The 24727-nt window shown below is 41.2% G+C and overlaps 1 protein-coding gene across 1 annotated transcript; it reads left to right on the plus strand.

Annotated features, from left to right (window-relative positions):
- Positions 1 to 241: 241 nt before the first annotated feature.
- Positions 242 to 23502, plus strand: Nnmt (nicotinamide N-methyltransferase). Its single transcript, XM_013510973.1, is given in 7 exon segments — positions 242 to 515; positions 1240 to 1447; positions 15680 to 15772; positions 15774 to 15825; positions 15827 to 16110; positions 20952 to 21039; positions 23395 to 23502. Coding segments are annotated over 7 exon segments (987 nt in total). The 5' UTR covers positions 242 to 361.
- Positions 23503 to 24727: the final 1225 nt, after the last annotated feature.

The following is a 24727-nucleotide window of genomic DNA, read 5'->3' on the forward strand; positions in this document are numbered from 1 at the left end:
ACACGAGCCATTTCTCTGAACTTAGGGTTCTGCTGCATTAAATCATTTCCTCCGTGGGCTTGGGTGATTCTGCCTGTCTGTAGTTTTCTGTGGTTGACCTTCCCCACTTGGCAAAACACTGCATGCAGTTCATGCCTCACCCGCTTCTAGGTTACCTTTTCCAAGAATCTCAGTTCTTAAAATAGCCAGAACATTCGTGGCCTGTTTCTCTGAGAGAGTTCAGCCACACATCTTTCTCTAAAGGGTAGGCTGACCTGATGGGACGAAGATTGATAACCCAAGCCTCAGGAAAACGCTGGCAGGGTGACTCGCTGGCTTCTGGGGGAGAGAGGAGGGGAGCGGCGGGCTGGAGTGGGACACAATGGAATCCGGCTTCACCTCCAAGGATGTTTATGTAGAACATTTTAACCCTCGGGATTATCTAGAAAAATATTACAATTTTGGGTCCAGAAACTCTACCGAAAACCAGATCCTTAGGCACCTTCTGACATATCTTTTCAAGATACTCTGCGAGGGTGAGTTTGTCGGTTGTGATTCCTGTCCATGTGAGTCATAGATTTCCAGGCCTGGCTGGGTTTGGGCCTGGCTGTCACTAGTTCACAGCATTTTTGGCTTCACCTGCTTATTGAACTAGGATAAAAAAACTAATGTTGGTTTAGCTGCTTTACAATTTACAAACTGCTTTTAGAGCCATTATCTTATTTGGTCCTGAGATGGGAAGCCTGGGGGCCTGAGTGCTGTCCTGAGTCTGCATGATTTGTTAAGGTGACTCGAGGGAGCCATCTAACCTCAATGGGCCACGTAAGCAACTGAGAGTCTAATATTTATTTGGAATGTTCTGAATTTTCAAGAGGGAAAGACCTCCGCCATGATAGGAACTAGATGGGAGTTCTGAAGGGACACTATAGGAACCCCATTTTTGAACAAAAACATTTTCTCCCCAAAGTATTCCTTAATAGTTTTTACGTTATCTATGCAGCAGTGTTTCTGGATCAGGGATCTGTACACTAGATGTAGATCTTTTTTCTTCATTTAGACCTTAAATTCGCCCACCTAAACATGCCTCCATTATGGATGGGGAATGGAAAATGAAAAGATATTTTGAAAATGGATCTGGGTTGTGAAGAGTGTAGTGGTCTGTCCTTGGGTAGCTCTGGCACACTCTGAGGGAGGACAGTGTAAACTCAGTTCTGTCTGTTGCAATATGATGCCTCACACTGCCTTCTTTCCTACAGTCAGGTGGGGTGGAAGGAGACCTCCTGATTGACATTGGCTCTGGCCCCACCATCTACCAGCTCCTCTCTGCTTGTGACTCCTTCAAGGAGATCATCACTACTGACTACCTGGACCAGAACCTGCAAGAACTGGAAAAGTGGCTGAAGAAGGAACCAGGAGCCTTTGACTGGTCCCCCGTGGTGACCTATGTGTGTGATCTGGAAGGGAACAGGTAGAGGAACCGTGTCTGCTCCTTGGTTTTCTGAGGACACCTGAGTGACAGCTGGTTTTTCTGAGCCAAGAATGGTCCTTTGAATCCAAGTTGAAAAAGCAATGGAAATAGAAACAGAGAGACCAAAGAAAGATCCAAAATGGAGAATGAGCTCATGAGAGTGAGAAAGAGATGCGACGTAGGAGTGTGTGTGTGTGTGTGTGTGTGTGTGTGAGTGTGTACACCAAAACAACCGAAGACACAGACAGAGAGTTGAACAGATAGGTATTGAGCCAAGAAGGGACACATACACTTCCCGATCCTTCCAGAGGAGGGGGCAGTATGTGGTTCAGTTACCGTGGGACCTAGTTTGAGCAGGATTCAGGTAAAGGTTAACTCAGCTCCTTACCAGCAGCTTTCTGGTGCAAGGGCTCCCTCCCCGGTGCCCTTGTGTTGCTTACCAAGGAGACCAAAGGGTTTGGCTGCAGGTGTGCCTAATGCTGTCATCACCGGAAACCACAAAAAAACCTGCTAGGATTTTTAACTGACATAAACAATATAAAGGAATTGTGTGAAAGGGATGCATTATTCACCATCCATAAAATTAGAGCTTACACACTCACACCTAATGGCCCAAAGCTTGCACTATCACATGTAGAAGTAAACTTATGTAGATGAATTGTTGAAATGCTTGATTTCTCCCACACAGGAAACTGGCAAAAATGCTCTGGACCACGGCAGTCAAGTCTGCGTTTCCCTTGTCTGACTCTTGTCCTGGCGCGCCTCCATCCTTTCCTGGTTGTTTTACACTGTCTGCTCTGCCCAGATGACCATTAGCTCCTAGGGCGTCCCATCTTTGCCTTTGTGGTTATGGCTGAGACCTTTACAAGTTTCAAATGAAGAGGCGGAAGGAGATGAAAAAGATGAGTATTGTTCACCCTAGGATCCAACCAGCCTTGACTGCTACTTTTATATGTTCACTTGTACTTTCTCTTTTTTAATGTTCCTGTGGTTTTAGATTTTAATTTTTTTTCAGTCTTTTTGAGACAGGGTTTTGCTATTCAGTTCAGGCTCACTTTGTAGCCCAGACTTTCCCTGAACTCACTTTGTAGCCCAGGCTTGTCTTGAACTTGCAGAGATCCTCCTGCTTCAGTCTCCCAAATGCTGGGATTAAGGTATGCACCACCACACCTGGCCTGGTTTTTAACTTTGGTTTTTGATACCAGGAATTGAACTCAGGACCTTGTGCTTGCCAGGCAGGCGCTTGTGCCACTGAGCTATATCCCTAGCCCTGGTTTTAAATTTTTAAAAAAATATTTCTCTCATCTTTTCCGTCTTTATGATTTAGTTTTAGTTTTCACATGACTTTCTCTTTGTCTTTCACATGCTTCAAATTCAACTTTTCCTATAATTTTCTCTCTTCATTTAGATGCTACAACACATTGTGTATTATACATCCTATCTTTTTCTAGTCTTTTCATTAAATATATATATAGTATACTTAAACTTATTTTTAACTGATACATGAAAACATAAAGATTGTACCCATTAATGGGTACCATGTGATTTTGGGTAGATTATATAATGTTCAAACAGGTTAAATGTGTCTATCTCCTTAAACATTTACTACTTTTTATGATAAAAGTATTTAAAATCCTTTTTTTTTTGCTTGAGAAATGTGTAATGCATAATTGTTAACTATAGCCATCCTACCCAGGAGTGGGATTATATGCCCAGGAATGGAATTGCTGGATCATATGATAGCTGTATTTTTAATGTTTTGAGGAACTGCCACACTATTTTCCATGATGGTTGTACTAATTTACATTCTCACCAGCAACATGTAAGGTTCCCCCCTACACATACTCTTGCCAGCATTTTTTATCTTTTGTCTTTCTGATAAGAGTTATCCTTACTGGAGTCAGGTGATATTTCATTGCTTGATTTTGATTTCCCTGATGATTAAAGAGGTTGACATTTTTTCATATACTTGTTGGCTACTCTTTTGACAAATGTCTATTTAGGTCTCTTGCCCATTTTAAAAATTGGATTGTTAGTTTCTTGCTATTAACTTTTTTCAGTTCCTTACATATTCTGGATATTAATGCAAATATTTCTGTTTATTCTGTAGCTTGTATTTTCACTCTGATGATTGTTTTGTTTGCTGTGGAGAGCTTTTAGTTTGACACAATTCCATTTGTCTATTTTGGGTATAGTGAATCAGGAGGGAATTTTGATTTCCTATTTTAGTATATGTGCTGCCTAAGCAAGCACGGAATTTTGATTTCTTGCCAAAACAATCTCTCTTGAGAAACAAATATTACTATTTTTGGCTCATAGTTAAAGAAACTAGTATTAATTAATTACTGACTAATTAATTAAAAAAAATCAAACCTTTGTTGAGCAATTATGGCTCACTCAACACATCAACACAGCATCAGCTCCTAAGTCAGAACACCGAACAGGGTAGAAGGCCCTTCCCCCCTTAGAACTTGCATCAGGGAGGGGAGGCAAATGCCAGATCCTTAGGGACTTGTAGGCTAAATTAAAGATTATGGGTCTCAAGCATAATGGGATGAACGGTATTTCAGATATGACCAAGAGAAGGATGAGACCCCGCTTACATTTACAAAGATCTATCTGGATGCTGATGGAAGGGATTTAGAGGGAAACAAGAGATGGAGGAAGGAGCTCATTTAAATCCAGGTGAGAGAGATGCTGGATGTTGTGAGCTAAGCTGATGGAGAAAGATAGATGGTTTTAAGATCAACTTTTGAGTTAGAATAAATAATAATTGTAATCATTAGCTTTGGGAAGTGAGAATGAGGAAGTATCAAAGATGAACCTAGGTTCAAGAACTTGGACAGGATAGAAAAATAAGGTAATCATCTTGAATCTCGGGGCTCAACATTGAAATCACGAAGATTTATCACACTTGAGGAATATGCCTGCTTAGATTCTCTTCTGGAGTGATGGTCAATTCATTTCTGTATAATTGCGCTAATAATTGACTCCTACCTATTGGTCAGTTTTGTTTATTCCTAAGAGTCAATTTCCTATCTGAAATTGATTCTAACGTCTGCCTCTGTTTCATTAGTCTCCTATTTTCTTTTAATAGTCTGATGGCTTCTGGCAGGTTTCTCCTCTCAAGGTTATTAGGAGTATTCTAAGTTTATATTCATTTTCTCATATGTTGTTGATACACTGTCTTATTGGTAGTGGACGTGGATTGTCAAAAGTCATCAAGGTGACTTCCTGATGATACAATTCTTTATAAAGCAGCAAGGTGAATCAAATAGGCTTTTTTTCTGTCCCAATGAATACTTTTGCTGTCATTCAGGGGTTGCATAACTTCCACTGAGTTTACACTGGTCTCACCCTTATTTCTAGGCACAGTAAGTCTTCAAATCAGGTACTATAAATCTTCCAACTTTGTTCTTTTCCAAGATTATTTTAGAACTTCTAGTGCCATTATATCTTGATATAAATTTTAGGTCAACATGGCCAATCATCAGAAAAAGCCTACTGAGACTTTGGGATTTCTTTGAGTTTACAGATTAATTTAGGAGAAACAATGTACTAAATTTCCAGTCAATAAACATGGTTAATCTCTTTGTTTGTGTATGACTGCTTTCATTTCTTTCAGCAATGTTTTGTAGTTCCTATAGTTTGTTAAATTTTCCTTTTTTAATGCTATTATTGTTTTTTAAATTTTAACTTTTATTAATTCCATTTGTATTTCAATTTTAGTATATTTTTATGTATTGGCTTTGGGTCCTATGACCTTGCTGACTTTATTAATTCACTTTAGTAGGTTTTTTTGTAATTCCATTTGTAGAAAACAATGTACATAGGGTTTTCTATGTACACTATTTCCATAGTGTACATAGGGTTTTCTATGTTTACTGTTTTCTACAAATAAAAATAGATTTTTAAATTCTATTCCAGCTTTACATCTTCTATTTTTTAACTTTATTTACATTGGCTATGACTTCCAATATAATGTTGAATAAAAATGATGAGAGAAGACATTTGTATTTATTCCATATCTTAGGGGAAATTTTTTTCAGTGATTCATTACTAAGCATATTAGTTACAGGTTTTTCACAGATGTTCATTATTAGGCTAAGCCCCTCTGCATTCTTACCTTCTTGGAAGTTTTAAATCAAATGTTCAATTTTGTCAATTTTTTTTGCTTTTATTGAGATGGTCACATGCTTCTACTTCTCTTTTTGGAAAATGTAAATTTCATCAGATGATTTTGAATGCTAAAACAAAATGGCATAAACCTCTTGGGTTATCAAGCGTTACATTTTTATGTATTTCTGGATGTGATTTGCCAAAGTGCTATTAAGAAATTTTGTTTTGAGTCAGGCATGGTGTCACATGCCTGTAATCCCAGCACTTGGCAAAGGCTGAGGCAGGAGGATTGATAAGAGTTCAAGGACAGGGCAGAGAATATAGCTCAGTGGAACTGCACCTGCCTGGGAAGCATAAGGTCCCAAGTTTGATTCCTGGACCAAAAAAAAAAATAGTTTGAGGCCAGCCTGGGCTACATAGTGAGTTCAAAACTAACCCAAGCTCTGTAGTGAGACCTTGTCTCCCCCTCCACAAAAAAACCCCAAATTTCTGTTCTATATTTATGAGGGATATTGAACTATAATCTTCATTTCTTGTAATGTGTGTGGCAGATGATAAGATCAGCATGGCGTTGGAGTTGAGAGTGTTTTCTCTCCTTTTGAAGTTTTTGTGGCGCTGGTTTTATCCTCTTCTTAAATGATTAATAGAATTCACCATGAGGCCATCTAGATGTGACGATTTTTCTGCATGTGGCAAGAAGGTCTTTTGTTCAAAATAGTATTTCTCTATTGACTGCTTGCTTGCTTGCTTGATTGATTTTACTGGAGACTGTGGTCAGGAATGCCTAAACTGAACTGGATCCCTATCCCTTTATTTTATTTTTTGTTTTGAGACAGAGTATTGCTAAGTTGCCCAGGCTGACCTCAAACTTGCAATCTTCCTGCCTCAGTCTCCAAGTAGCTGGGATTACAGGAGTGCACCATCATGCCTGGATTTTATCTGTTTTAATAAGTAGTATCTTTCAAGGAGTTTTGATTTTCATCTTGGCTGTCAACTTCATTAGCATAAGTTTGTTTTATTTGGTTTGTTTATATTATCTTTTTATTAGCCATTTATGTCTGTTGGACTTGTAGTAATCTTCCTTTTTGATTCTTGATGCTGATAATATCTTTAAAAAAAGAAACTAATTTGTTAAAAGAAGCAACTTTTAACTTTGTTGATTATAGTATGGTCTGTGAATTTTCTATTTTACCGAGTTCTGCTCTTGTTTTTCTCATTTATTTTAACTTTAATGCTTTTTCTGGTTTCTTTTAAATTATTTCTCTAACTTTATAAAATGTTTGTTGTTTTTAGCTTCCAACCTCTTAAGAGGCAACATTAAGCCATTGATTTCATATATGTCTTTCTCTGAATATAGGATTTAAAATTGCAAATTTTCTTCAGTGCTATTTTAGCTGCATCCCACGATTTTTGATATATTGTATCTTATTATTATCTGATCCACAATATTTTCAAATTTCTTTTGTGATTTCTTCTTTGATCACAAAGTACATAGAATTGTGTTGCTTTCTACATTGAAAAGAATGTATATTGTCCAGTTGTAGCCATAGTTTTTATAAATATCAATTAAATCAGGTAGAATGATAGTAGTTTTCAAACTTTCCGCATCTTAACTGATTGTCTTTTGTTTTCTTGTTCTATCAATACAGAGAGAAATGCTAATGTTTCAAACCATGAGTGCGGGTTTATCCTTCACTCCCTACAGTTCTGTCAACATTTGCCTTATGCATTTTAAAGCTCTGCTAATCAGCCTCATCTATTTTTAGGATTGTTATATCTTCTTGGTGAATTGACCATTTTATTATTATGAAATTTTTCCCTTTATCTCCAGTAATGCACTTTGTCTTAATGTCTACTTTGTCTGATCTTAACGTGGCCACATTAACCTTCCTGATTGGTATTTGCCAGGTGCTATAGCCAGCTTCAAAGTCAGACCACAGTGATCCTTGCCTCAATATTCACACGGTTGTCTTATCCTCTCCCCTGGAATGTAAGTTGGATTTAGTGACTCAATTCTAACAAATCCAATAGGGTGCAGCAGAATGATGGGATATCACTTCTGAGATTGAGTTGTCAAAAAAAAAAAAAAAAAAAAAAAAAAAAAAAAAAAAAAGGCAAGCAAACCAAAGCAAAGCAAAACAAAACAGAACAAAAGCAGTACCGCTACATACTTATTAGAATCACTGAAACCCAGAACACTGATGCCACCAGATGCTGGTAAGGACATGGAACAACAGAACCTCTCATTTAATGCTGGAGGAATGCAGAAGGGCACAGCCACTCTGGAAGACAGCTTGGGTGTTCTTAGCAGGACTCCACATTCCTCCCCTGTATGATCCAGCAATTGCACTTCCTCATATTTATTCAAAGGAATCATAGACTACACCCACCACCTATGGATACTTACCATCTACATGTAGACACTTACAACTTTATTCATAGTTGCAAAAAAATTAGAGGCAACAGAGATGTCCTTCAGTAGGTGAATGAATAAATGAATTGTGATAAACTATTGATGATAAACTATTATTTAGATGATAAACTATTATATAGATGATAAACTACTATTTAGCACTAAAAAAATGAGTTATCAAGAACATTTGCATGCCTCCAAAATTCCCATATTGAAATCTTAAACCCCTAATGGTATTAGGAAGGGGCTTGGGGGTGGTAATTAGGTTGTGAGAGTGGGCACCATTAGTGCTCTTATAAAAGAGACCCTCACAAAACTTGCTAGCTCTCCTTCTGCTGTGTCTTCACACACAAGAAGAAATCAACCATCTGTAGTCCAAAAGAGTATCCATGCCAGAACCTGAGCATGCTGGAATCTTGACCTTGGATTTCTGGACTCTTTTATGAGCCACCCAATCTGGAGTATTCCAATATAGTATCTCAAACTGATCAAGATCATATACATACAACATATATCCACATGTCGGCACTGTTGGTATTCCTCATCGCCCTCTGCAGATGTAGGCTTCTGTCTGCCGCTTCACCTGAAAACCTTCTTGTAGGACTTCTAATAATGCAGGCATGCTGAAAACATTATAACTTAAAATACTTTTATATTTTATTAGACCATTTGCCTTTGGCTTCTAATCATTTTTGTAATTATTTGGTGACATGTCTTATGACTTTTCTAGTTATGGAGTTTTAATTCTGATTCATCTCTTAGTTAACTGAACAGGTCTCCAAATAATTTTTTTCAAAAGGATTGCAAAAGTGACATATTTTCTAGGCTCATGCATAAATGAAAATGTATGTTTGTCGCACTTACACATGAATGATATTGTAAAATTGTTTAATAGTGCCTAAATATTGCTTCCTTTTTCCAGCATTTAGTAAGAAATTGAGAGACACTGTTTTCATATGCTATTTTAATCTGTAAACTCCTTACTTAGAATTTTATACATTTACTCTTCAAGGTGAAGGTATATTTTTTAAAATTAATATCATACTCCTCTTTTTTATTGAACATGCAGTTGTATAGACTGTAATTGAACTTAACTAGAAAAAACTGTAGCTATGAGGATTTGAACAATATAAAGATTATTAAATAATTAAGGAATTTACCAGGGCTTATAGAATTTCAGGGAAAAGTTGGTTAGAAAAAATTCTCAGTCATTGTTTGACAGCACACCTTTCCAAAATCTTAATCATATGTCAGGCAGTCTTTCGGAACTTTGTTCTCTATTTCCCCTTTCCACCTCATTCAAAAACGAACACTTAAAATGGAGTAGGATACTAACAGCATTGCTTATCTCGTGTCGGAATCATCAGCTTGGAACAGTGGGCTCTGGAGACACCCTCCCTTCCCAGTCACTCTGTTAGCATGAGGAACTGTATTTTTGGCAGTAAGTTTCTCCATTCTCACCCTTATCCTCATGCCAGATCCTGTGGCTTCAACTATTTTGAGAATGATAGTGATCGCATTCAGTGTATGTCTTTCTCGCATCTCCTAGTATCCCTATCAACCCACAACCTATTTCCCTCAAGATTATTTCTACTTTATCTAAGGCTATTTCTTGTGCTAACAACTGCCAAGGACAATATGAACTGTCTTCTCTTCCTCTACCTCTGGAGTGTGATGCGCACATTGAGGAATCAGTTATTTTCACAACCATCTGAAAGTTGTAAGACATCAAACTCTTGCTTCATACTATCCATTCAATGAGTCAGAAAATAAAGAGCTGTTATGACTTCTCCAGTTTGTATCTTATACAGAGAGGAAAGTGAATTTTTCCCTTAAGAAATCCAAGAAGCAGCATTAATTAGCCCCTGGCTTCTGGAACTTGAAACACATTACTTTAACTTGTGATCCCCAAACTAGCAGCTTAGATGTCAAGTGTGGGCTGGATATAAAAGCAGACTCTCAGGCCCTACTAGCTGCCTACAGAATTGAAGGCTGCACCTGCACAGGATCTGCCATGGTGGTCCTCATGTTACAGTGGGAGAAGCTCAGGTGTTTAGAGCAAAGCTTCCCATAGGTGTGCCAGGCCATGCAGGTGGACGTGGGAGTAAATTACAGGTGTGCTCTCCAAACTGTTCTCAACCCTCAGGGCAGCCAGGTGCCCAGAGAGGCTGGAGGCCTCTAGTTGCAGAGGTGGCTGCTCCTCTTCACCTTAGTGTACCTCGCCAAAGAAAGCTTGAGTGCCTGCAGAGGTGGAAGTTCTCCGAACCAAATGCTCTCTGCACAGATGTCCTTATCTATTTTAAAACGTGTCCGTATATTGTCCAAAAACATGCACGGTAGTGCCAAGCTTGTTCTGCAGACTAGGAGACTGCCTCAATGACAAGGCAACTCTGGATTTTCATGGCTTGCAAAAAAAAAAGTATTGATATTCTTTCTGAACATCAGGGTATGATGATTATTTCAGTCATGTCTAGGAGAAGTTTCTGCCTTTTATAAGGATGCTTCTCTCTTAAATAGATGCTCTCCCAGCAATTTCTCTGAGGGAAAATTAACAAGGCAGGCTAAGAAAATGTCAACCAGCCAGTTCCTCCCAATTACAGACATTTCTACTCATATATCTCAAAGTACCTCAAACTCAATGTGTCCAACATAGAGCTATGATCACTCCAGACCCGCTCCATTTCTGGTATTCTTAGCTCCCTGAATGACATCGCACAATTAATTGGACAAGCCAGCAGCCTAGAAGTCAATCTTGTCATCTTCCTTGCTGTCATGTTCATGACTATTCTATCGCCAAATTCTGTCCATTTTATTTCCTTCACTCCTCTTGAACCAATTTATTTTATCTGGTATTTATCATTACTGTAGCCCGAGGTACCATCTTCTTCCTCTAACTGGCCTCCCATCTCCGTTCTTGTACTTTCCCTCAATTCTTCTCTGCTCTGCAGCCCAAACGATCATCTAAGAATGTCAGTCTGATCATGTCGTTCCATCCCTGCACAACCGTTAATGACTTCCTGTCAACTGTTAATGGCTTCCAGGATAAAACCCAAAATTCCTAACACAGCGCACAGAGCGCTGCCTCACCTGGGACCTGCTAACCCATTTGCCTCCCAGTCCAGCCACATCAGCATGCTCTTCTCCGTGTCTCCTTCCACCACGTGACCTTTGCAGGTGCCGTGTCCTCTCTCTAGAACAGTTCCTCCCCACTCTGGTCTCTTTGGTCCAGTTACCACCTACATATTCACCTGCATGTTTCTGCTTACTTGACTCACTTTGGGATGAGTTTTCCTGATACAACTGATAACATATAACTACTCCAGCTTATGTCTTGGGCAGAGGAAAATGAGCTTTTCTCTGAAGCACTGCAGGCCAAGTCAAGATTCTCACTTTCCTCCATGAGCACCATGATCCTTCCCTTCCTTGCATCCATCAGCTTTAATTCCCACTTTTATGGTTGATCAAAGATGAATTCCTTCTCCCTTTGCTTTTCTGTAAACTCCATGAGGACAGTGTCTGTGTCTCGTTCATTCACCCTTGAATCCCCAGGACTCAGCACACTTCCTGTCTCTAGCAGAGGTTCAAAATATATTTGTCAAATTAATGCATCTGAGGATTTTGCCTTCCACTCTTCCTTCCAGAATGTTTTCCCCCTGATTCAGCTGTGGACTACACCGCAGTTTTACCAGCAATTCTTCTCTTACAGTTTTACAGTGATATCCAAGTTTATTCAGACTTTATGTCTTCAACATGTTTTGATAGCTCCCTCTCAGGAGGGCCTGCATGAACCTCTGGAGAGGGGCTTGGGGCAGGTGAGTGGAATGAAAGAAAGCTTGTCCAGAGGGATTCTGACTCACCATCCCTAACCCCCTCCCCCTGCAAGATAAGCAGGAGAAACCTCTGAATCTCAGGACAACTGCCTAGGGTCTGGGGAGATACTCTCACAAAGTGGTCTTCCCAGGAGTCCTTCTGCTCACCTTTTCATTCCTCCTCTCCTTCCAACTTCCCTCAGGCTTTTATAGAGTACATATTTACAGAGGGAAGAGCTGCCTTTTTTGCATTTGGGTCCATTTGAAAGGGTAGATCTGTGGAAGGAGAGAAATGGCCACACTGCTGTTAGCTTTCTGTAAAGCAGCACACACCTCTCTAGTGTGTGTTTATTACCTACCCCTTGAGCTAAACATGAGGCTGAGAGGTAATTGCCCAGGTCTCCAGGCGAGTCCATTTCCCTGCAGGTGCACTCACAAGCGCTAAGGAGCCCTGAGGTATAATCTTTACACAGCTGCCTTGGCAACTGAGTTCACCAATGTTTGCTGTGTGTCCAAGGACAGGCAGGTATCTGCAGCAGTGGGTGTTTCTAACAAATTCTCCTCTCAAATTGGCACATTCTCTGTGAGATTTCCAGACTTCATGGTGTGTCTCACAGTTTGGGAACAATTTCCACCATCATATGACTGGCAAGTACTAGTTCTGTGGTAATTTGTGTCTTTAAAATAGCTTAATGCACAATAGGGCACAGAGGTCCATTTTGCTCCTGATGTAATCACTTAAATACACATTCCTGCAGTGTTCCTGACACAAGATTGCTTCTGAGCACATCCAAAAGAACATCATGTTGCAATTCTTTATTTTTTTATACATACTTACATTATCCATACCTATAGAGAGGTTAGACTTCTGTTCTAGATTAATTTCCTCTTCAGATCTATGTTTCTCAGAGATTTTATATTGTTGAATTATTGTTTTTTATTCTTAAATGGTTCTATCAAATCATCTATGTTATATCAAGACCGAGTGATAGCTTTGTAACTACTTTTGCTACTTTGAGGATAAAAACTGTCTTGGTTTGCCCAGGACTACAATGGATATCCAGGACTAGGCATTTTCAGGCTAAGATCAGAAGAGTCCAAGACAAATCAGGACAAAGCAGTTGCCCTACCACTGTTGCTTGATAAGGGAGTAGGTAAACCCAGTCAAAGGGAATCCTTATTCTCTAGGTAGACTAGTTTAGTGGTTGGTAGAAATTCCCTAACGAAGTGCCTTTCTCTCTCTCTCTCTTTCTTTTTTCTTTCTTTTCTTTCTTTCTTTCTTTCTTTCTTTCTTTCTTTCTTTCTTTCTTTCTTTCTCTTTCTTTCTTTCTCTTTCTAAAATACAATAGTTTATTGTAGAGATAACTCATACCTTACAATTAATACAACTATTTAAGTGCATACTTCAATGGTTCTGGGTAGTGTAACCCTAACCACAATTAATTTTAAAACATTTCCATAACTCCCCACCCCTGGAAGTAGTCAGCCCTCACCCCTAACATACACTCATTCCTTATCTTCTGGCCACCACTCCTCTGCTTTCAGTCTCAATAGTTTCCTTTTCTGGGTTTCTCATACAGATTGAATCACACAGTATGTGGACTTTTGGTTCTAACCTGTCTTGTTTAGCATAATGTCTTCATGGTTCACCCACATTGTAGCACATATCACAACTTCGTTTCATTTTGTTGACAAATATTCTCTCTCTCTTTATATATATATATATATATCTCCATGTATCTATCTATCTCTATATATCCGTATATCTCTCTATATATACATATAGATAGCTCCCTCTCTCTCTCTCTTTGTCTATAGCTATCTATCAGATTTTATTTATCTATTTATAAGTTGGTGGACATATATGTTGTCCCTACCTTTTGGCCACTTACGTGTATGTTTTTGCATGGATATATGCTTTCATTTCTCTTGGATATATACCTAGGGCTGAAATTCCAGGTTATGTAGTGACTCTATGTTCAACTTTTGGGGGAACTGCCAGACTCTTCTACAAAGATTAAAACTTGCCAGTCTCAACAGCAGAGTATGCAGATTCCAGTTTCTGTATATCCTTGTCAACACTTGTTAGTGTCTGCTTTTTTAGTTATAGTCTTTCTACTGGGAGGCACCTCACGGTTTTGATTTGCATTCTGTGGTAGGCAGTGATATTAAGTATCTTTTCATGTGCTTATTGCTAAGCTTTTTAAATGGATGGTATTTAAATTTGAATCAAATGCTCACAAATATTTTCCAGTATCCCAAATCTTTCTACCCAAAGCTAAATCTGCACATTTTATGTAAACCATTGACTTTTCCTCATGATCAGAGTAAGTCTCTCACTTGCCCAGAGTTGGGGCATCCTCTGCTATTTCCACCAGGCCTTCTTGCCTTAGTGGCTGTCTTTTCCTGGAGGCTATCAGGCAATGAACTGTGTGCTCCCTGAGTGTAAGACTGGATACGTTCCCTGCTACAATGTTGACAAATTTCCTCAAAGGTTTCTGTCCCATGATCACTCTTACTGTTGGTGCTCTGGGTATCGGGTAATTTACCTACTCATTGGTTTTTCTCTTCTTTCACCTTTCTGATTTTCCGCTATTTTTTTCCTCCTTTTCCTTCTCTCTAGATTCTCTTGTGTACTCTATGTGTTTTTTTGTGACAAGGTCTCTCTAAGTTGCCCAGGCTGAGCTCAAACTCGTGACTCTCCTGCCTCAGAGTGCTGGGATTACAGGTGTGTGCCACCATGCTGGACTTGTTTAATTTTGATAATTTATTAGTTTGTTCCTTCATTCCTTCCCTAACAAATTCTAAAAGGCCCCATGCATGTTAACCATGGGCCTTTCTGCTACTATAACTGCATATGAGTTAATCGACCTATAAAGGGAAGCTTTATTTTAGTTGGTGGTTTCACGGCTTGTGGTTACCTTTAGGCCTGTGGTGAGGCAGAACACCGTGTGGGAATGCCATATGGGATTGTCATGTGGGAACATGTGGCAAAGCAAAACCACTCCCTTCAAGGCTGGGAGGCAGAAGAGAGAAAGAAGGAAGGACCCAAATCCCATGAGTCCCTTCGAGGTTGGGTCCCCAGTGACCCACAGACCTTCCGGTCATCCCTTCTCCTAAATAGCACTGGTTGGAGCCAGGCCTTAACCACCCAGGCCTCGAGAGTCGGTCCAGAGCCAAACTACAGTGTCTCAACATGGTCCCATCCACTCCCCTTGCTTTGTTTTTATACATTAACTGATTTTCCCTCAAGAAACCCCTTTGATCTGACAGAAAAGGACAGGATTCCTGACAAGGCTACCAACGAAACGATCTCCCTCAGAAAATACTCGGTATCTACTGTAATTTTTTGGAGCCCTGTAGTAAGGATTTAGTATTTTCTTCTTTCCAGTGGGGCCCTGGCTGCAGCCATAGTACAGTTTTTAAAATGTCCACACGTGACTCCATTCCTCTCGTTCCAAGCTATTTAACAACTACTACAAAGATATTCTTTCAGCATTTTAAGCCTATTATTACTTGCTACGTGTGGGTAAAACAGCCATTACTCAGCAGTTTGGCAGAGGAGACCAGGATAATAATAATAATAATAATAACAATAATAATAATAACATAAATAAGTCAATAAAGAAGTGGAGGAAAAATAATTTAATTATAGAAGCAGGCAGACAGGTAATATTATTACTATTACTATTTTTATCATTTCCATTTACCGTTCACTTTATCAAAAGACTTAGCTCAACTTAAGGCAGTACGGTCACATTTAGATACCAACACAGTCCGTCATTTCTTCTTTCCCCACGTGGATCGCCCTAAGCACACACATTCCGGCTCACACTGCCATGGGGTCCCCTGGTAGGAAGCCAGTGATGCTGGTTGGTTTGTGTTTTTCAGAGTCAAGGGGCCCGAGAAGGAGGAGAGGTTGAGGCGGGCAGTCACGCAGGTGATGAAGTGCGATGTGACTGAGCGCCAGCCTCTGGGTGGGGCCCCTGCCCCCTGCTGACTGCCTGCTCAGCACTCTGTGCCTGCATGCTGCCTGCGCGCGGCCTGCCCGGACCTCCCTGCCTACCCGCTGCCCTCAGGAACCTCAGCAGCCTGCTCAAGCCAGGCGGCTTCCTGGTGCTTGTGGATGCGCTGAAGAGCAGCTACTAAGCGGTTTTCAAGCAGCGGTTCTCCAGCCTCTGCCTCGGCCCAGAGGCAGTAGAGGCTGCGGTGAAAGAGGCCGGCTATACCGTCGAGCAGTTTGAGGTGATCTCTCAGAGTTACTCCTCGACCACTTCTGACAACGAAGGGCTTTTCTTTTTGGTGGGGAGGAAGCTGGACAGGTCTGTATGATGTTGTGTGATTTCAACTGAGTAAAGCAATGTCTTGACCAGTGGACTTCAGATCTCAGTTCCAGCCACTGTGGTCTTTGAGCTGAGAAGATGCAAAATGTCTAGGATTGATGCTTCTCCTAGGATAGAATTGGAATAACGAGTGCAGGAAAAACTTGTGGATAACCTACACGGTGCTCCACAAATGTGTGCTGGTGCTAGGGCATTCAAAGATGAGTACTTGGGGTGTCCAGTCCACCCTGCTTGTATTTACAAAAGAATTCATCTCTCCAGATGCCCAGTTATGGTCGTTCAGGACCACACTTGCCTTTGAGAAGTGTCTGCACTATTAGTTTTGGAAGGGAGGGGTGTCCTTGCCTCCTCCTGACTTCTCCCTGCTGAAGCTGCCGTTCCTCTGCCTCTGCTGCTGCTGGGCCTCTCCGGGCACAGCCATTTTCTACTGGATATCCCCACTTTTTCTTGAGACAGGATTTCACTATGCAGTTCAGGCTGGCCTAGATCTCACTTTGCAGGCCAAACTGGCCTTGAGCTCATAGTGATCCTCCTGCCTCAGCCTTCCAAGTGCTGGGATTACAGGAGTGCTCTTCCACACCTGGCTTGGATACCCTGCTTTTAGCACCATTCTGGCCTTAGGGGTGAGAACAACTGGTTAACATTTCTGTTCACCCCAGGATCCAATTTTTTTGTTTTATAAAGATCATCTTATTTTCAAGTTCTAATTCACCCATTCATTGTTTTTCCTTGGGCAAGTTACATAGCCTCAGTTTCCGCATCTGCAAGATGAGATTTAACTAGAACTTCCTGTTAAGAGAATTAAAACGAACTCTACATACAAAGCATCCAGACTAATGATGATCACTTGATAAGCATTTGATAAGTATTAACTATATAATCATTATCACCATAGTCATTGTAATCATCATCTTTTCTATTAGTTGCCAAACAGCACAGAAAAGATGCCTCAGTCTCCAAGTAGGAGGGAAGGTTGCTGCTCTGGGCTGTAGCATCCAGGCTCCTGACTAGCATTGCTTTCAAGAGGGGCTGTGAAAGAAGTCAGTTTCTGAACCACATGCTGCTAATTCCTTCATGATTTAAGAAATATTCAACATTAAATAACATGTGTTTAGCACCCTCCACATATCTTACCTGTACCAGGCCCTGGAAATGCAAATGAAACCCCAGTATCAGCTGGCTGAAGAGCCCCCATCTTTGCAGTCACAGGGACACCCAAGTGCTCCTGAGGGCAGTACTGCTGTGTAACTGTCCTCATGCAGAATTTACCTGCCTAGACACTCCTGTGCAGGCTGTGCTGCTCATGTGCCCAGCCCAATAATCCTAGGGAGGGGACGAAATGATCTACCGTACTTTCAGAAAGACATTTCCCCTGCCCATGGTTCTGCCCTAATGCCTCAGAACCATGCTGGTTCCCCGCCAGGGTGGTAGGGGTCACCTTCCATCTATACCAGAGGCTGGTAAGCTTTCTTGCCCAGAACTAGATAGTAAATATTTTTGGCTTTCTAGGTCATACAGTCTTGGTTGCAACTACCCAACTCTGCAATTGTAGCAGAAATAGCCATAGGCGGAGTATAAATGACGTGTGTATGTGTCCCAATAAACTTTATTTACAAAAACAGGTGGACAAGTAGATTTGAAGCAAGGGTTGTAGTTTGCAGATCCCTGATCTAGACCCTAAAGCAGCTTGTTTGTGCCTAAGGTGTAATAAAATTTCTCATGAACATTCTGTTTAGTGTCTAACTTCCAGTCCTATTTATGGGAGCTCAAACAAAATCTAGGGGGCTGGATGGGACTAGGGAGCGTATTGTTTTCTTTATACTCCATTCATCCTCTGTCATTCTGTGTTATGTTTAGAATCTAACACGTCCCGCAAATGCTCGTGTGTTCGGAGGTGGAGCTTTTGGAAGGTGATTGGGTGGTGAAGGCTTTAACTTCATCAGTGGATTCATCCACTGCGGGTTCATGGCTTGATGTCATCATTGGCGATGATGGAAATTTGGAGGGGCCTCCATGAAAGAGTGTAGCCCTGGGATTACATCTTATCCCTGCCTCTCCTTGATGGAGACCACTATGAAGTGGCTCTGAGCAGGATTTAATACTAACCAACTGGATTTGCATGTTTACTTGTGAGTTGTCCAAAGCTTAAGTACCTTGTTTAAAAGTGGGCAGTGGACTCACAGTAAGTGAACCTCGATGAGTCACTGCTCACCGCTGAGGCCTGTATTGGCCTGTGAAGCTGTGAGGCCTCTAAGGACAAGATAAGGCACAGCTGAGGACATCTGGCTCCAAATGCTGAGGATGCAGGGAGCCACAGTCCCTGTGTAATATCCTGGGGAAAAGAGAGCTATTAAAAAGGTTGCTAACCCATTTGGTGTCATGTAGCCCATGTACCTTAAAGGAGACTGCAGCTGCAGGCTCCACACTCCTACAATAAATACCAACCTAAAGATAAGGTAGTTCTCCTGATTGACATACTTGACTACTTGGGAAAATTCTCCCAAGGTCCTGCTCAGATTCCCATGTTTTCTTGAGTATCCCCCTCCTTTGTTCGTAAACCAAACAAATATGGGCTGCCCGGAGAAGTCCTTGTCTAAACCCAGAGAATATTGAATGCTATAAGAGAGCAAGACCCTCTTGGAGCTCCAAAATCATGTCAACTTGTCTCATTCCACTCACTTGGGAGACTGTGGGCCTAAGCAGCCCACAATAATTAAGGGTTGTTTAACCAGATATCTCCTCCTTTTCCTCCTTATTCTGCTCCTCTTTCTTCCTCTTATTCCTTCCTTTCTTTCTCTCCCTCTTCACCTCCCTCTCCCTCCTCTTCTCCTGTCTTCTCATGTGCCTCATCACAAGCCCTACAAGCAATGGAGCCAGCTAACTGGAACCATAAGCCAAAATAAACCTTTCCTCCTTTATATTATTATTTTCAGGTGTTTCATTACAGTAGCAGAAAGCTGACTGACATACTTTCTTTCCTGCTCCATCCTCCATTCAAAAGTCTTTCTTTCCCCAGTTGGAAGCCATTCTGTGGACACAAACAGAAAATTAAAAAACAAGTGAGCAACAGATAAAGTGTCCACTGCACCAATATTTTTCAAAAGGCAAGTTACCATTCATTGGTGTATCCTAAAATTGATTTGCTGCACCACGATAAACACTTTTAAAAATAATGCAGAACAGATTGGAAAACAAACCCCAGACAGTAGCACTTCTTATAGTATTACTCTGTGAACTTTTGTTTCAGTTTTACAAACAAATTTGTCTATTTATGCACGCCTATTTATTACTGGATCCTGATATAACATATGTTTATTGGTGTGGGTTATGATGGAAAAAAAAAAGCTTCAAAACTGCTAGCCTATATTCTGGGCTCCTGGGACCCCTCTGTGAGAGCCAAGTTTTTTTTCACACAGGGGTAAATGCCATAGCCCATGTTCTTAAGGAACTCCAAGTCAATGGGAGAACCTGACCTGCAAATAGTTAAAACAGAGAGAGAAGGGCTCTGAGATGAGAAAGCATTAGGTGCCAGGAGGGAGGGCGCCAAGAAGAGTGGCATTTGCTCTGGGTCTTGCCGGCTGGATCAGGGTGTGTTTGGCAACCAGAAAGGAAAGGGCAGTCTCGGGGACAACACGTACAAGGTGTGCAATGACTTCTTCTGATAGCAGACTCCTTGCAGGTTTGTTCTGAGAGGGAAGCTGGGACCTAAGCAAACATTTGACTTCTGATTTTTCATTTGCTTTTCCTGAAATCAAACAGACCAACCAAGTCATGAGCAAACACGGACTAGGGGGTCACTCCGGTCCTAACGTGTAAATCTCTTTGACTGCTGACCCAGCACGACTTTTTTCAGGTCCTCTTTCTGAGTATGTGTCGGACAGTCTCACCCTGAGCAAATGCTGAGGATGCAGGGAGCCGCAGTGCCCGTGTAATATCCCGGGGAAAAGAAAGCTATTAAAAAGGTTGTTAACCCATTTGGTGTCATGTAGCCCAGCCTTGGTAATTCCCATCATCTGGCTGTCAAGAGTAATAAAAGGAGATGTCCATGATATGACTTACTAGGCTGAGCTTTAAAAGCTGTGACTGCCCCCTCTAATTTTAACTTCAGCCACTTCTGAATGAGAGGCAACCAAGGAATTTTATAGAGGGTAGGAGGAAGGGGAAAGCTCAGGATGGAGGGACGGAAAATTCAATTGCTGTGAGTGCATCATCTTACTTTTCACAGGCACAAGACCCCTCTGGAAAACAGGGGTGATAATCATCTCTCAGGTCTGGGCTGAGATCAAATGAGATACCCGTGAAGGCATTTTTTTGTATCCCATTACGCGATTGAATATATTACAGAATTTCAATATTATTAACCCCTTCTAGAACAACCATGAACCACAGACTTACTATGTTTGTTCATTAAATTTTCTTAATGAGATAAGGTGATCTCAAAATCTGTCTCACATACACTTGATGTCTGAGTCAGCACCATACGCACCCTTGATCCAGGGTCATCTTCATGGTTATATATTTATGCAAGAGGTTTTTCTTTTATTGCTTTCCCGTTATGTGCTGGATATTGAGCTTGAGTGCTGAGGATGTTACATCGTAAATGTCGCAGATTCCGGCCTCGTGGAGATTCTGGCCTGGCGGGGCTTACGGCTCTCTCTGAGGTAGACCAGGAAGCTATTCCCTCCTGCAGAGCGTAAGAAAAGCACTAGATCTTTTGGTTCTCATATCAGCCATTCAGGAACATTTTGCATTTTCTGACAGAGGACTCCAAAGCAAGACAAACCAGGCTTTTCTCATGGCGGTATCTTCTTCCCATATAGTACCAGCCCACCACCACCACCACCACCACCGATTACCACCGTAATCATCGAGAATATGTTTAAAGAATTAGCAAAGACAAATACCATGGTGAGTGGAACCACTGGAGCTTCCTGCTTCATATTTTTCAATGGAAATAGTGATTTCTACTTTCTGGTCCTCACTTCTCTCTTTTTTTTCCCCCTCTTTCGGGCCGCAATCTCACATTGAATGAAAATGCGTTCCTCAGCTCCCAAATTACCAGCAGAGGGCGCACATGGCCCTTGCTGAAGGCCTCTGTGTCCATTTACACAAGAAGGAATTTAAATTACGATAAGGTTTCCGAAACCAGGAGCCTCTCCACAGTATTTTCTTTTGTACACTCCACTAGGCTGCTAGGGAAAGGGGCAAGGGAGCGCAGCACATTTTCCTCTAACAAAAAGCACGTATAATTTTTATAGATAGATACATTAAAAATTTTCCCTTTTGGGTCTATACACAGAATGCAAATTTTAGTAAACCATACAGAAGTTCTTGGCCAGATTAGCATGAGAATGTTAAATATTAGATTATGCAGTTAACTCACCAATCACCTTCTATTTCCTGTTGATTCAAGAGAGGGAAAGAAGTTTTTGTGCTTTTTCAAGCCCTGGTTTTTTAATATAAAAAAAAGAAAAGAAAAGAAAAAGGAGTTCCTCTGTGCCCACGGTTGCTGACCAAACCATTATGATCAAAACTTCGATTTTTACTTTAATAGTGTCTGATGGATTCAGGAGAAGAGTTGGGGATGGATTTCTTTGAGTTAACAGTGCTTTTATTCTGACTTCAGCGTTGAAAACCAGGAAATAATTTCTTTCCTGGTAGATTCTTTCTTTTCAGGGAAAAACTCTGGGCATTTAAACAAAAGAGAAATTAAAGAATCGCAGTGAGCAGTTGGGCTGTTTGTACCCAGCTGACTGGGAGAGGGTCTAGCGCTCCTTGTAGTACAGGAGCAGGAAGGCTTTTCAAGGAGGAGAAGCCGTGAGCTGTTGCCCCTTAAGGGGCAGTTTCAAGGGTCAGTTTCTGTCCCCTTCTTACCACCCTCTAAAGTTTGCTAAATTCTCTAGAAACGCAACCTTTTCTCTAGCAGAATTTATAATCACGAGTTAAGATTTACAAAATTAGAAGTTAAAACCTTCTGTTTTATTGGTGAAGAAATAAAGACTGAGAGCAGAAGCAAGCAACTTCACCCTTCTGTACCTCCATCTCCGCTGTGAAATGAAAGGCTGAATTACATATCCATGAGGTTCAAGGGTCTACGATGCAGGAATTAGTGAACCGTATTTGTTGAAATAGAATTCTAACACAAGGACCACCAGAGTTAATCCTGTCATTTAAGATTTGAGTGAAATTGATTCAAACCCCCATCATTTACACAACCCATAATTTCTCTCATCTTTCGGAGAATTTGAGGGCAATGACTTATAATTCTCCCGGTGACATCTAGATTGGAGCTCCTGCTTGCTCTTGAATTCCAGTTTGGGAATCATATCACCTCAGGCACATGCCAGCCCTTCTCTGCACTCCATGAGCACTGACCAGATGATCCTGATCGCTTCATTTTCTGAAATTCCACTGATTGTCATGTATATGAGTTATTCTTTACCTCAGCTTCAAGATAACCGGAGCGATTCGCTCTGTAGAACCAGAAAAATTTAAAAATAGCATCTGTGTAAGTAATGGTCCTCTGGAGGAACAGGACCAGTAGAATATATGTACGAGTATTTATTAGATCTCTTACAAAGTCAGAGGCTGAACTGTCCCACAATGGCTGTCTGTGGGCTGGAGAACCAGGGTTGAAATAACTGTTCAACCCAAGAAACCGGAAGCCTCAGAATAAGAGGGACCAACAGTGCAGCCCCGGTCCGATGATAAAGGCCTGGAAGCGCCCCTGGAGAGTCAGTGGTGTAGGTCTGTATTCACAGGCTGAAGAATCTGGAGTCTGATAGCCACAGATGGTGGCAGCAGCAAAACACAAAGACAAAACAACAACAATGAAAACCACCACATCAGGAAGAGTTGAGCATACACATACACAAGCTTACTCCTCCCATTCTTCATTCTGTCCAGCTCCCCAGCCTCATGTGCGGTGCTGCCCATGTTCAGGGACCCCCTGACCCACATGCCAGTCATCGCTGAAGAAACCTCGCAAACACACCCAGAAGTGTGGTGTGTTTTTACCAATTTCTGGGCCTTTGTCAATCCAGTGGAGTTGACAGCCAAGATTAACTACCCAATCCACCCCTTGTCATCTTGGCACTCAAATACATCTCCCTAAACCACATTTAATTTCCAAAGAAAGGAAACAAGGCCATAATTCCACCTACTACGACATAACTGTTCTGTGTACAACCAAACACTAAGTCCTTCCTCAGAAGAGAAGGTGAAGTTTTTGAGTGGTGCATTCCGTTGCTTCTCATCTTACAGGGAACTCGCTTCTCAGCAACGAGGATTCCTCCAGCTGCCTTCTCCGAGTTGCTCTGCTGCCTGCTTCCCATTCATATCATTTCTTCACCAGACAGAGTCCAAGGCTGATCCCCAAAGTGGAGATGGGGAAGTAACTCAAATCACCCAGGAGGCAGGTTGCGAGTTTGCTGACGTCTGTCACAGAAAAACAATTTTCAAGATTTATCGCTAAGAGGCATAAGGGGTATGTTATGCAGAATTATAAAAATACACATTCAGAGAAGTAATTTGGGCCCTCAGAAGAGGAATGGGACCTCATGGGATTTACGTGGACTGGGGTGTGTCCCTAAAATGGACTATGGAGGGTGTGTATTCTAGTGTCTGTCAGTTTACCTATTTAGTGGACCATGTTAAAATGCAAACCCTTTACCTGTATTTGACGCTGAGATATGTTGTTCACTCAATAGTGAGCTCCTCGGAGTGTGGGAGGTTGGCGGTGGTAGGAAGGAATGCAGCCTACAGGTGAGAAGCACAGGCCTAGTTTACTAGCTTACTGTCTTTAAGACCCTTAGGAAATTTTTTTTCCCCTGGGAAGGAAAAAAAGCTTGAATAATGTTTGTGTCTTAAAGCTGCAGTTCTTCCCAAAAATATAATCCTAGAGGTAAGATTTTTCCTTCTCTCCTTTTTTGTTGTGGTTGTTTTTGAGACAGGATCTTGCTTTGTAGTACAGGCTGGCCTTGAATTCACTATGTACCCCAGGCTGGCCTCGAACTCTCAGAGATCCTCCTGCCTCAGCCTCCCAAATGCTGGAATTACAAGTATATGCCACCACACCCAGTTTCTTTTCTATCTTTATTTCTTCTATTTTATGTCACTTTTACTTCTGTCTTCAAATTCAGGCCATACCCAAAGGACTCGACTTCCCTCAGGTCTTCAAGGCATTTTACTTGAAAGGATCTTTGGTGCTTGTATTTAAAAATTAAAGAATTAGCAAAACATGTTGGGGTAGGCCTGATAGTCTCAGCACTCTGGGAGACTAAGACAGGAAGACTGAGAGTTCAAGACCAGCCTGGGCTAGACAGTGAGTTTAAGGCCAGCCTGGACTACATAGCTAAACCCTGTCTCAAAAAAAAACAAACAAAAAATTAAAGTAAAATAGAATACAGTTCACTTTATGTGCCTATGAAGAGCTTAGGCTCTGAGCTTTTCAACACCCAAAACAAGGCTTCAAGTTTCACTGTGTTCATAAATTTGCTCGGCATCAGCACAGCTTTTCCCTGAAAATTCCCACAGCCCATGACCAGGGGGCATCCTGTAGGTATCACTCTCACCTGTCCCTTTGGCTTAGTTCAGT

Source organism: Chinchilla lanigera, unplaced genomic scaffold, assembly GCF_000276665.1.
Source record: "Chinchilla lanigera isolate Chin_1 unplaced genomic scaffold, ChiLan1.0 scaffold00011, whole genome shotgun sequence".
Lineage (NCBI taxonomy): Eukaryota > Metazoa > Chordata > Mammalia > Rodentia > Chinchillidae > Chinchilla > Chinchilla lanigera.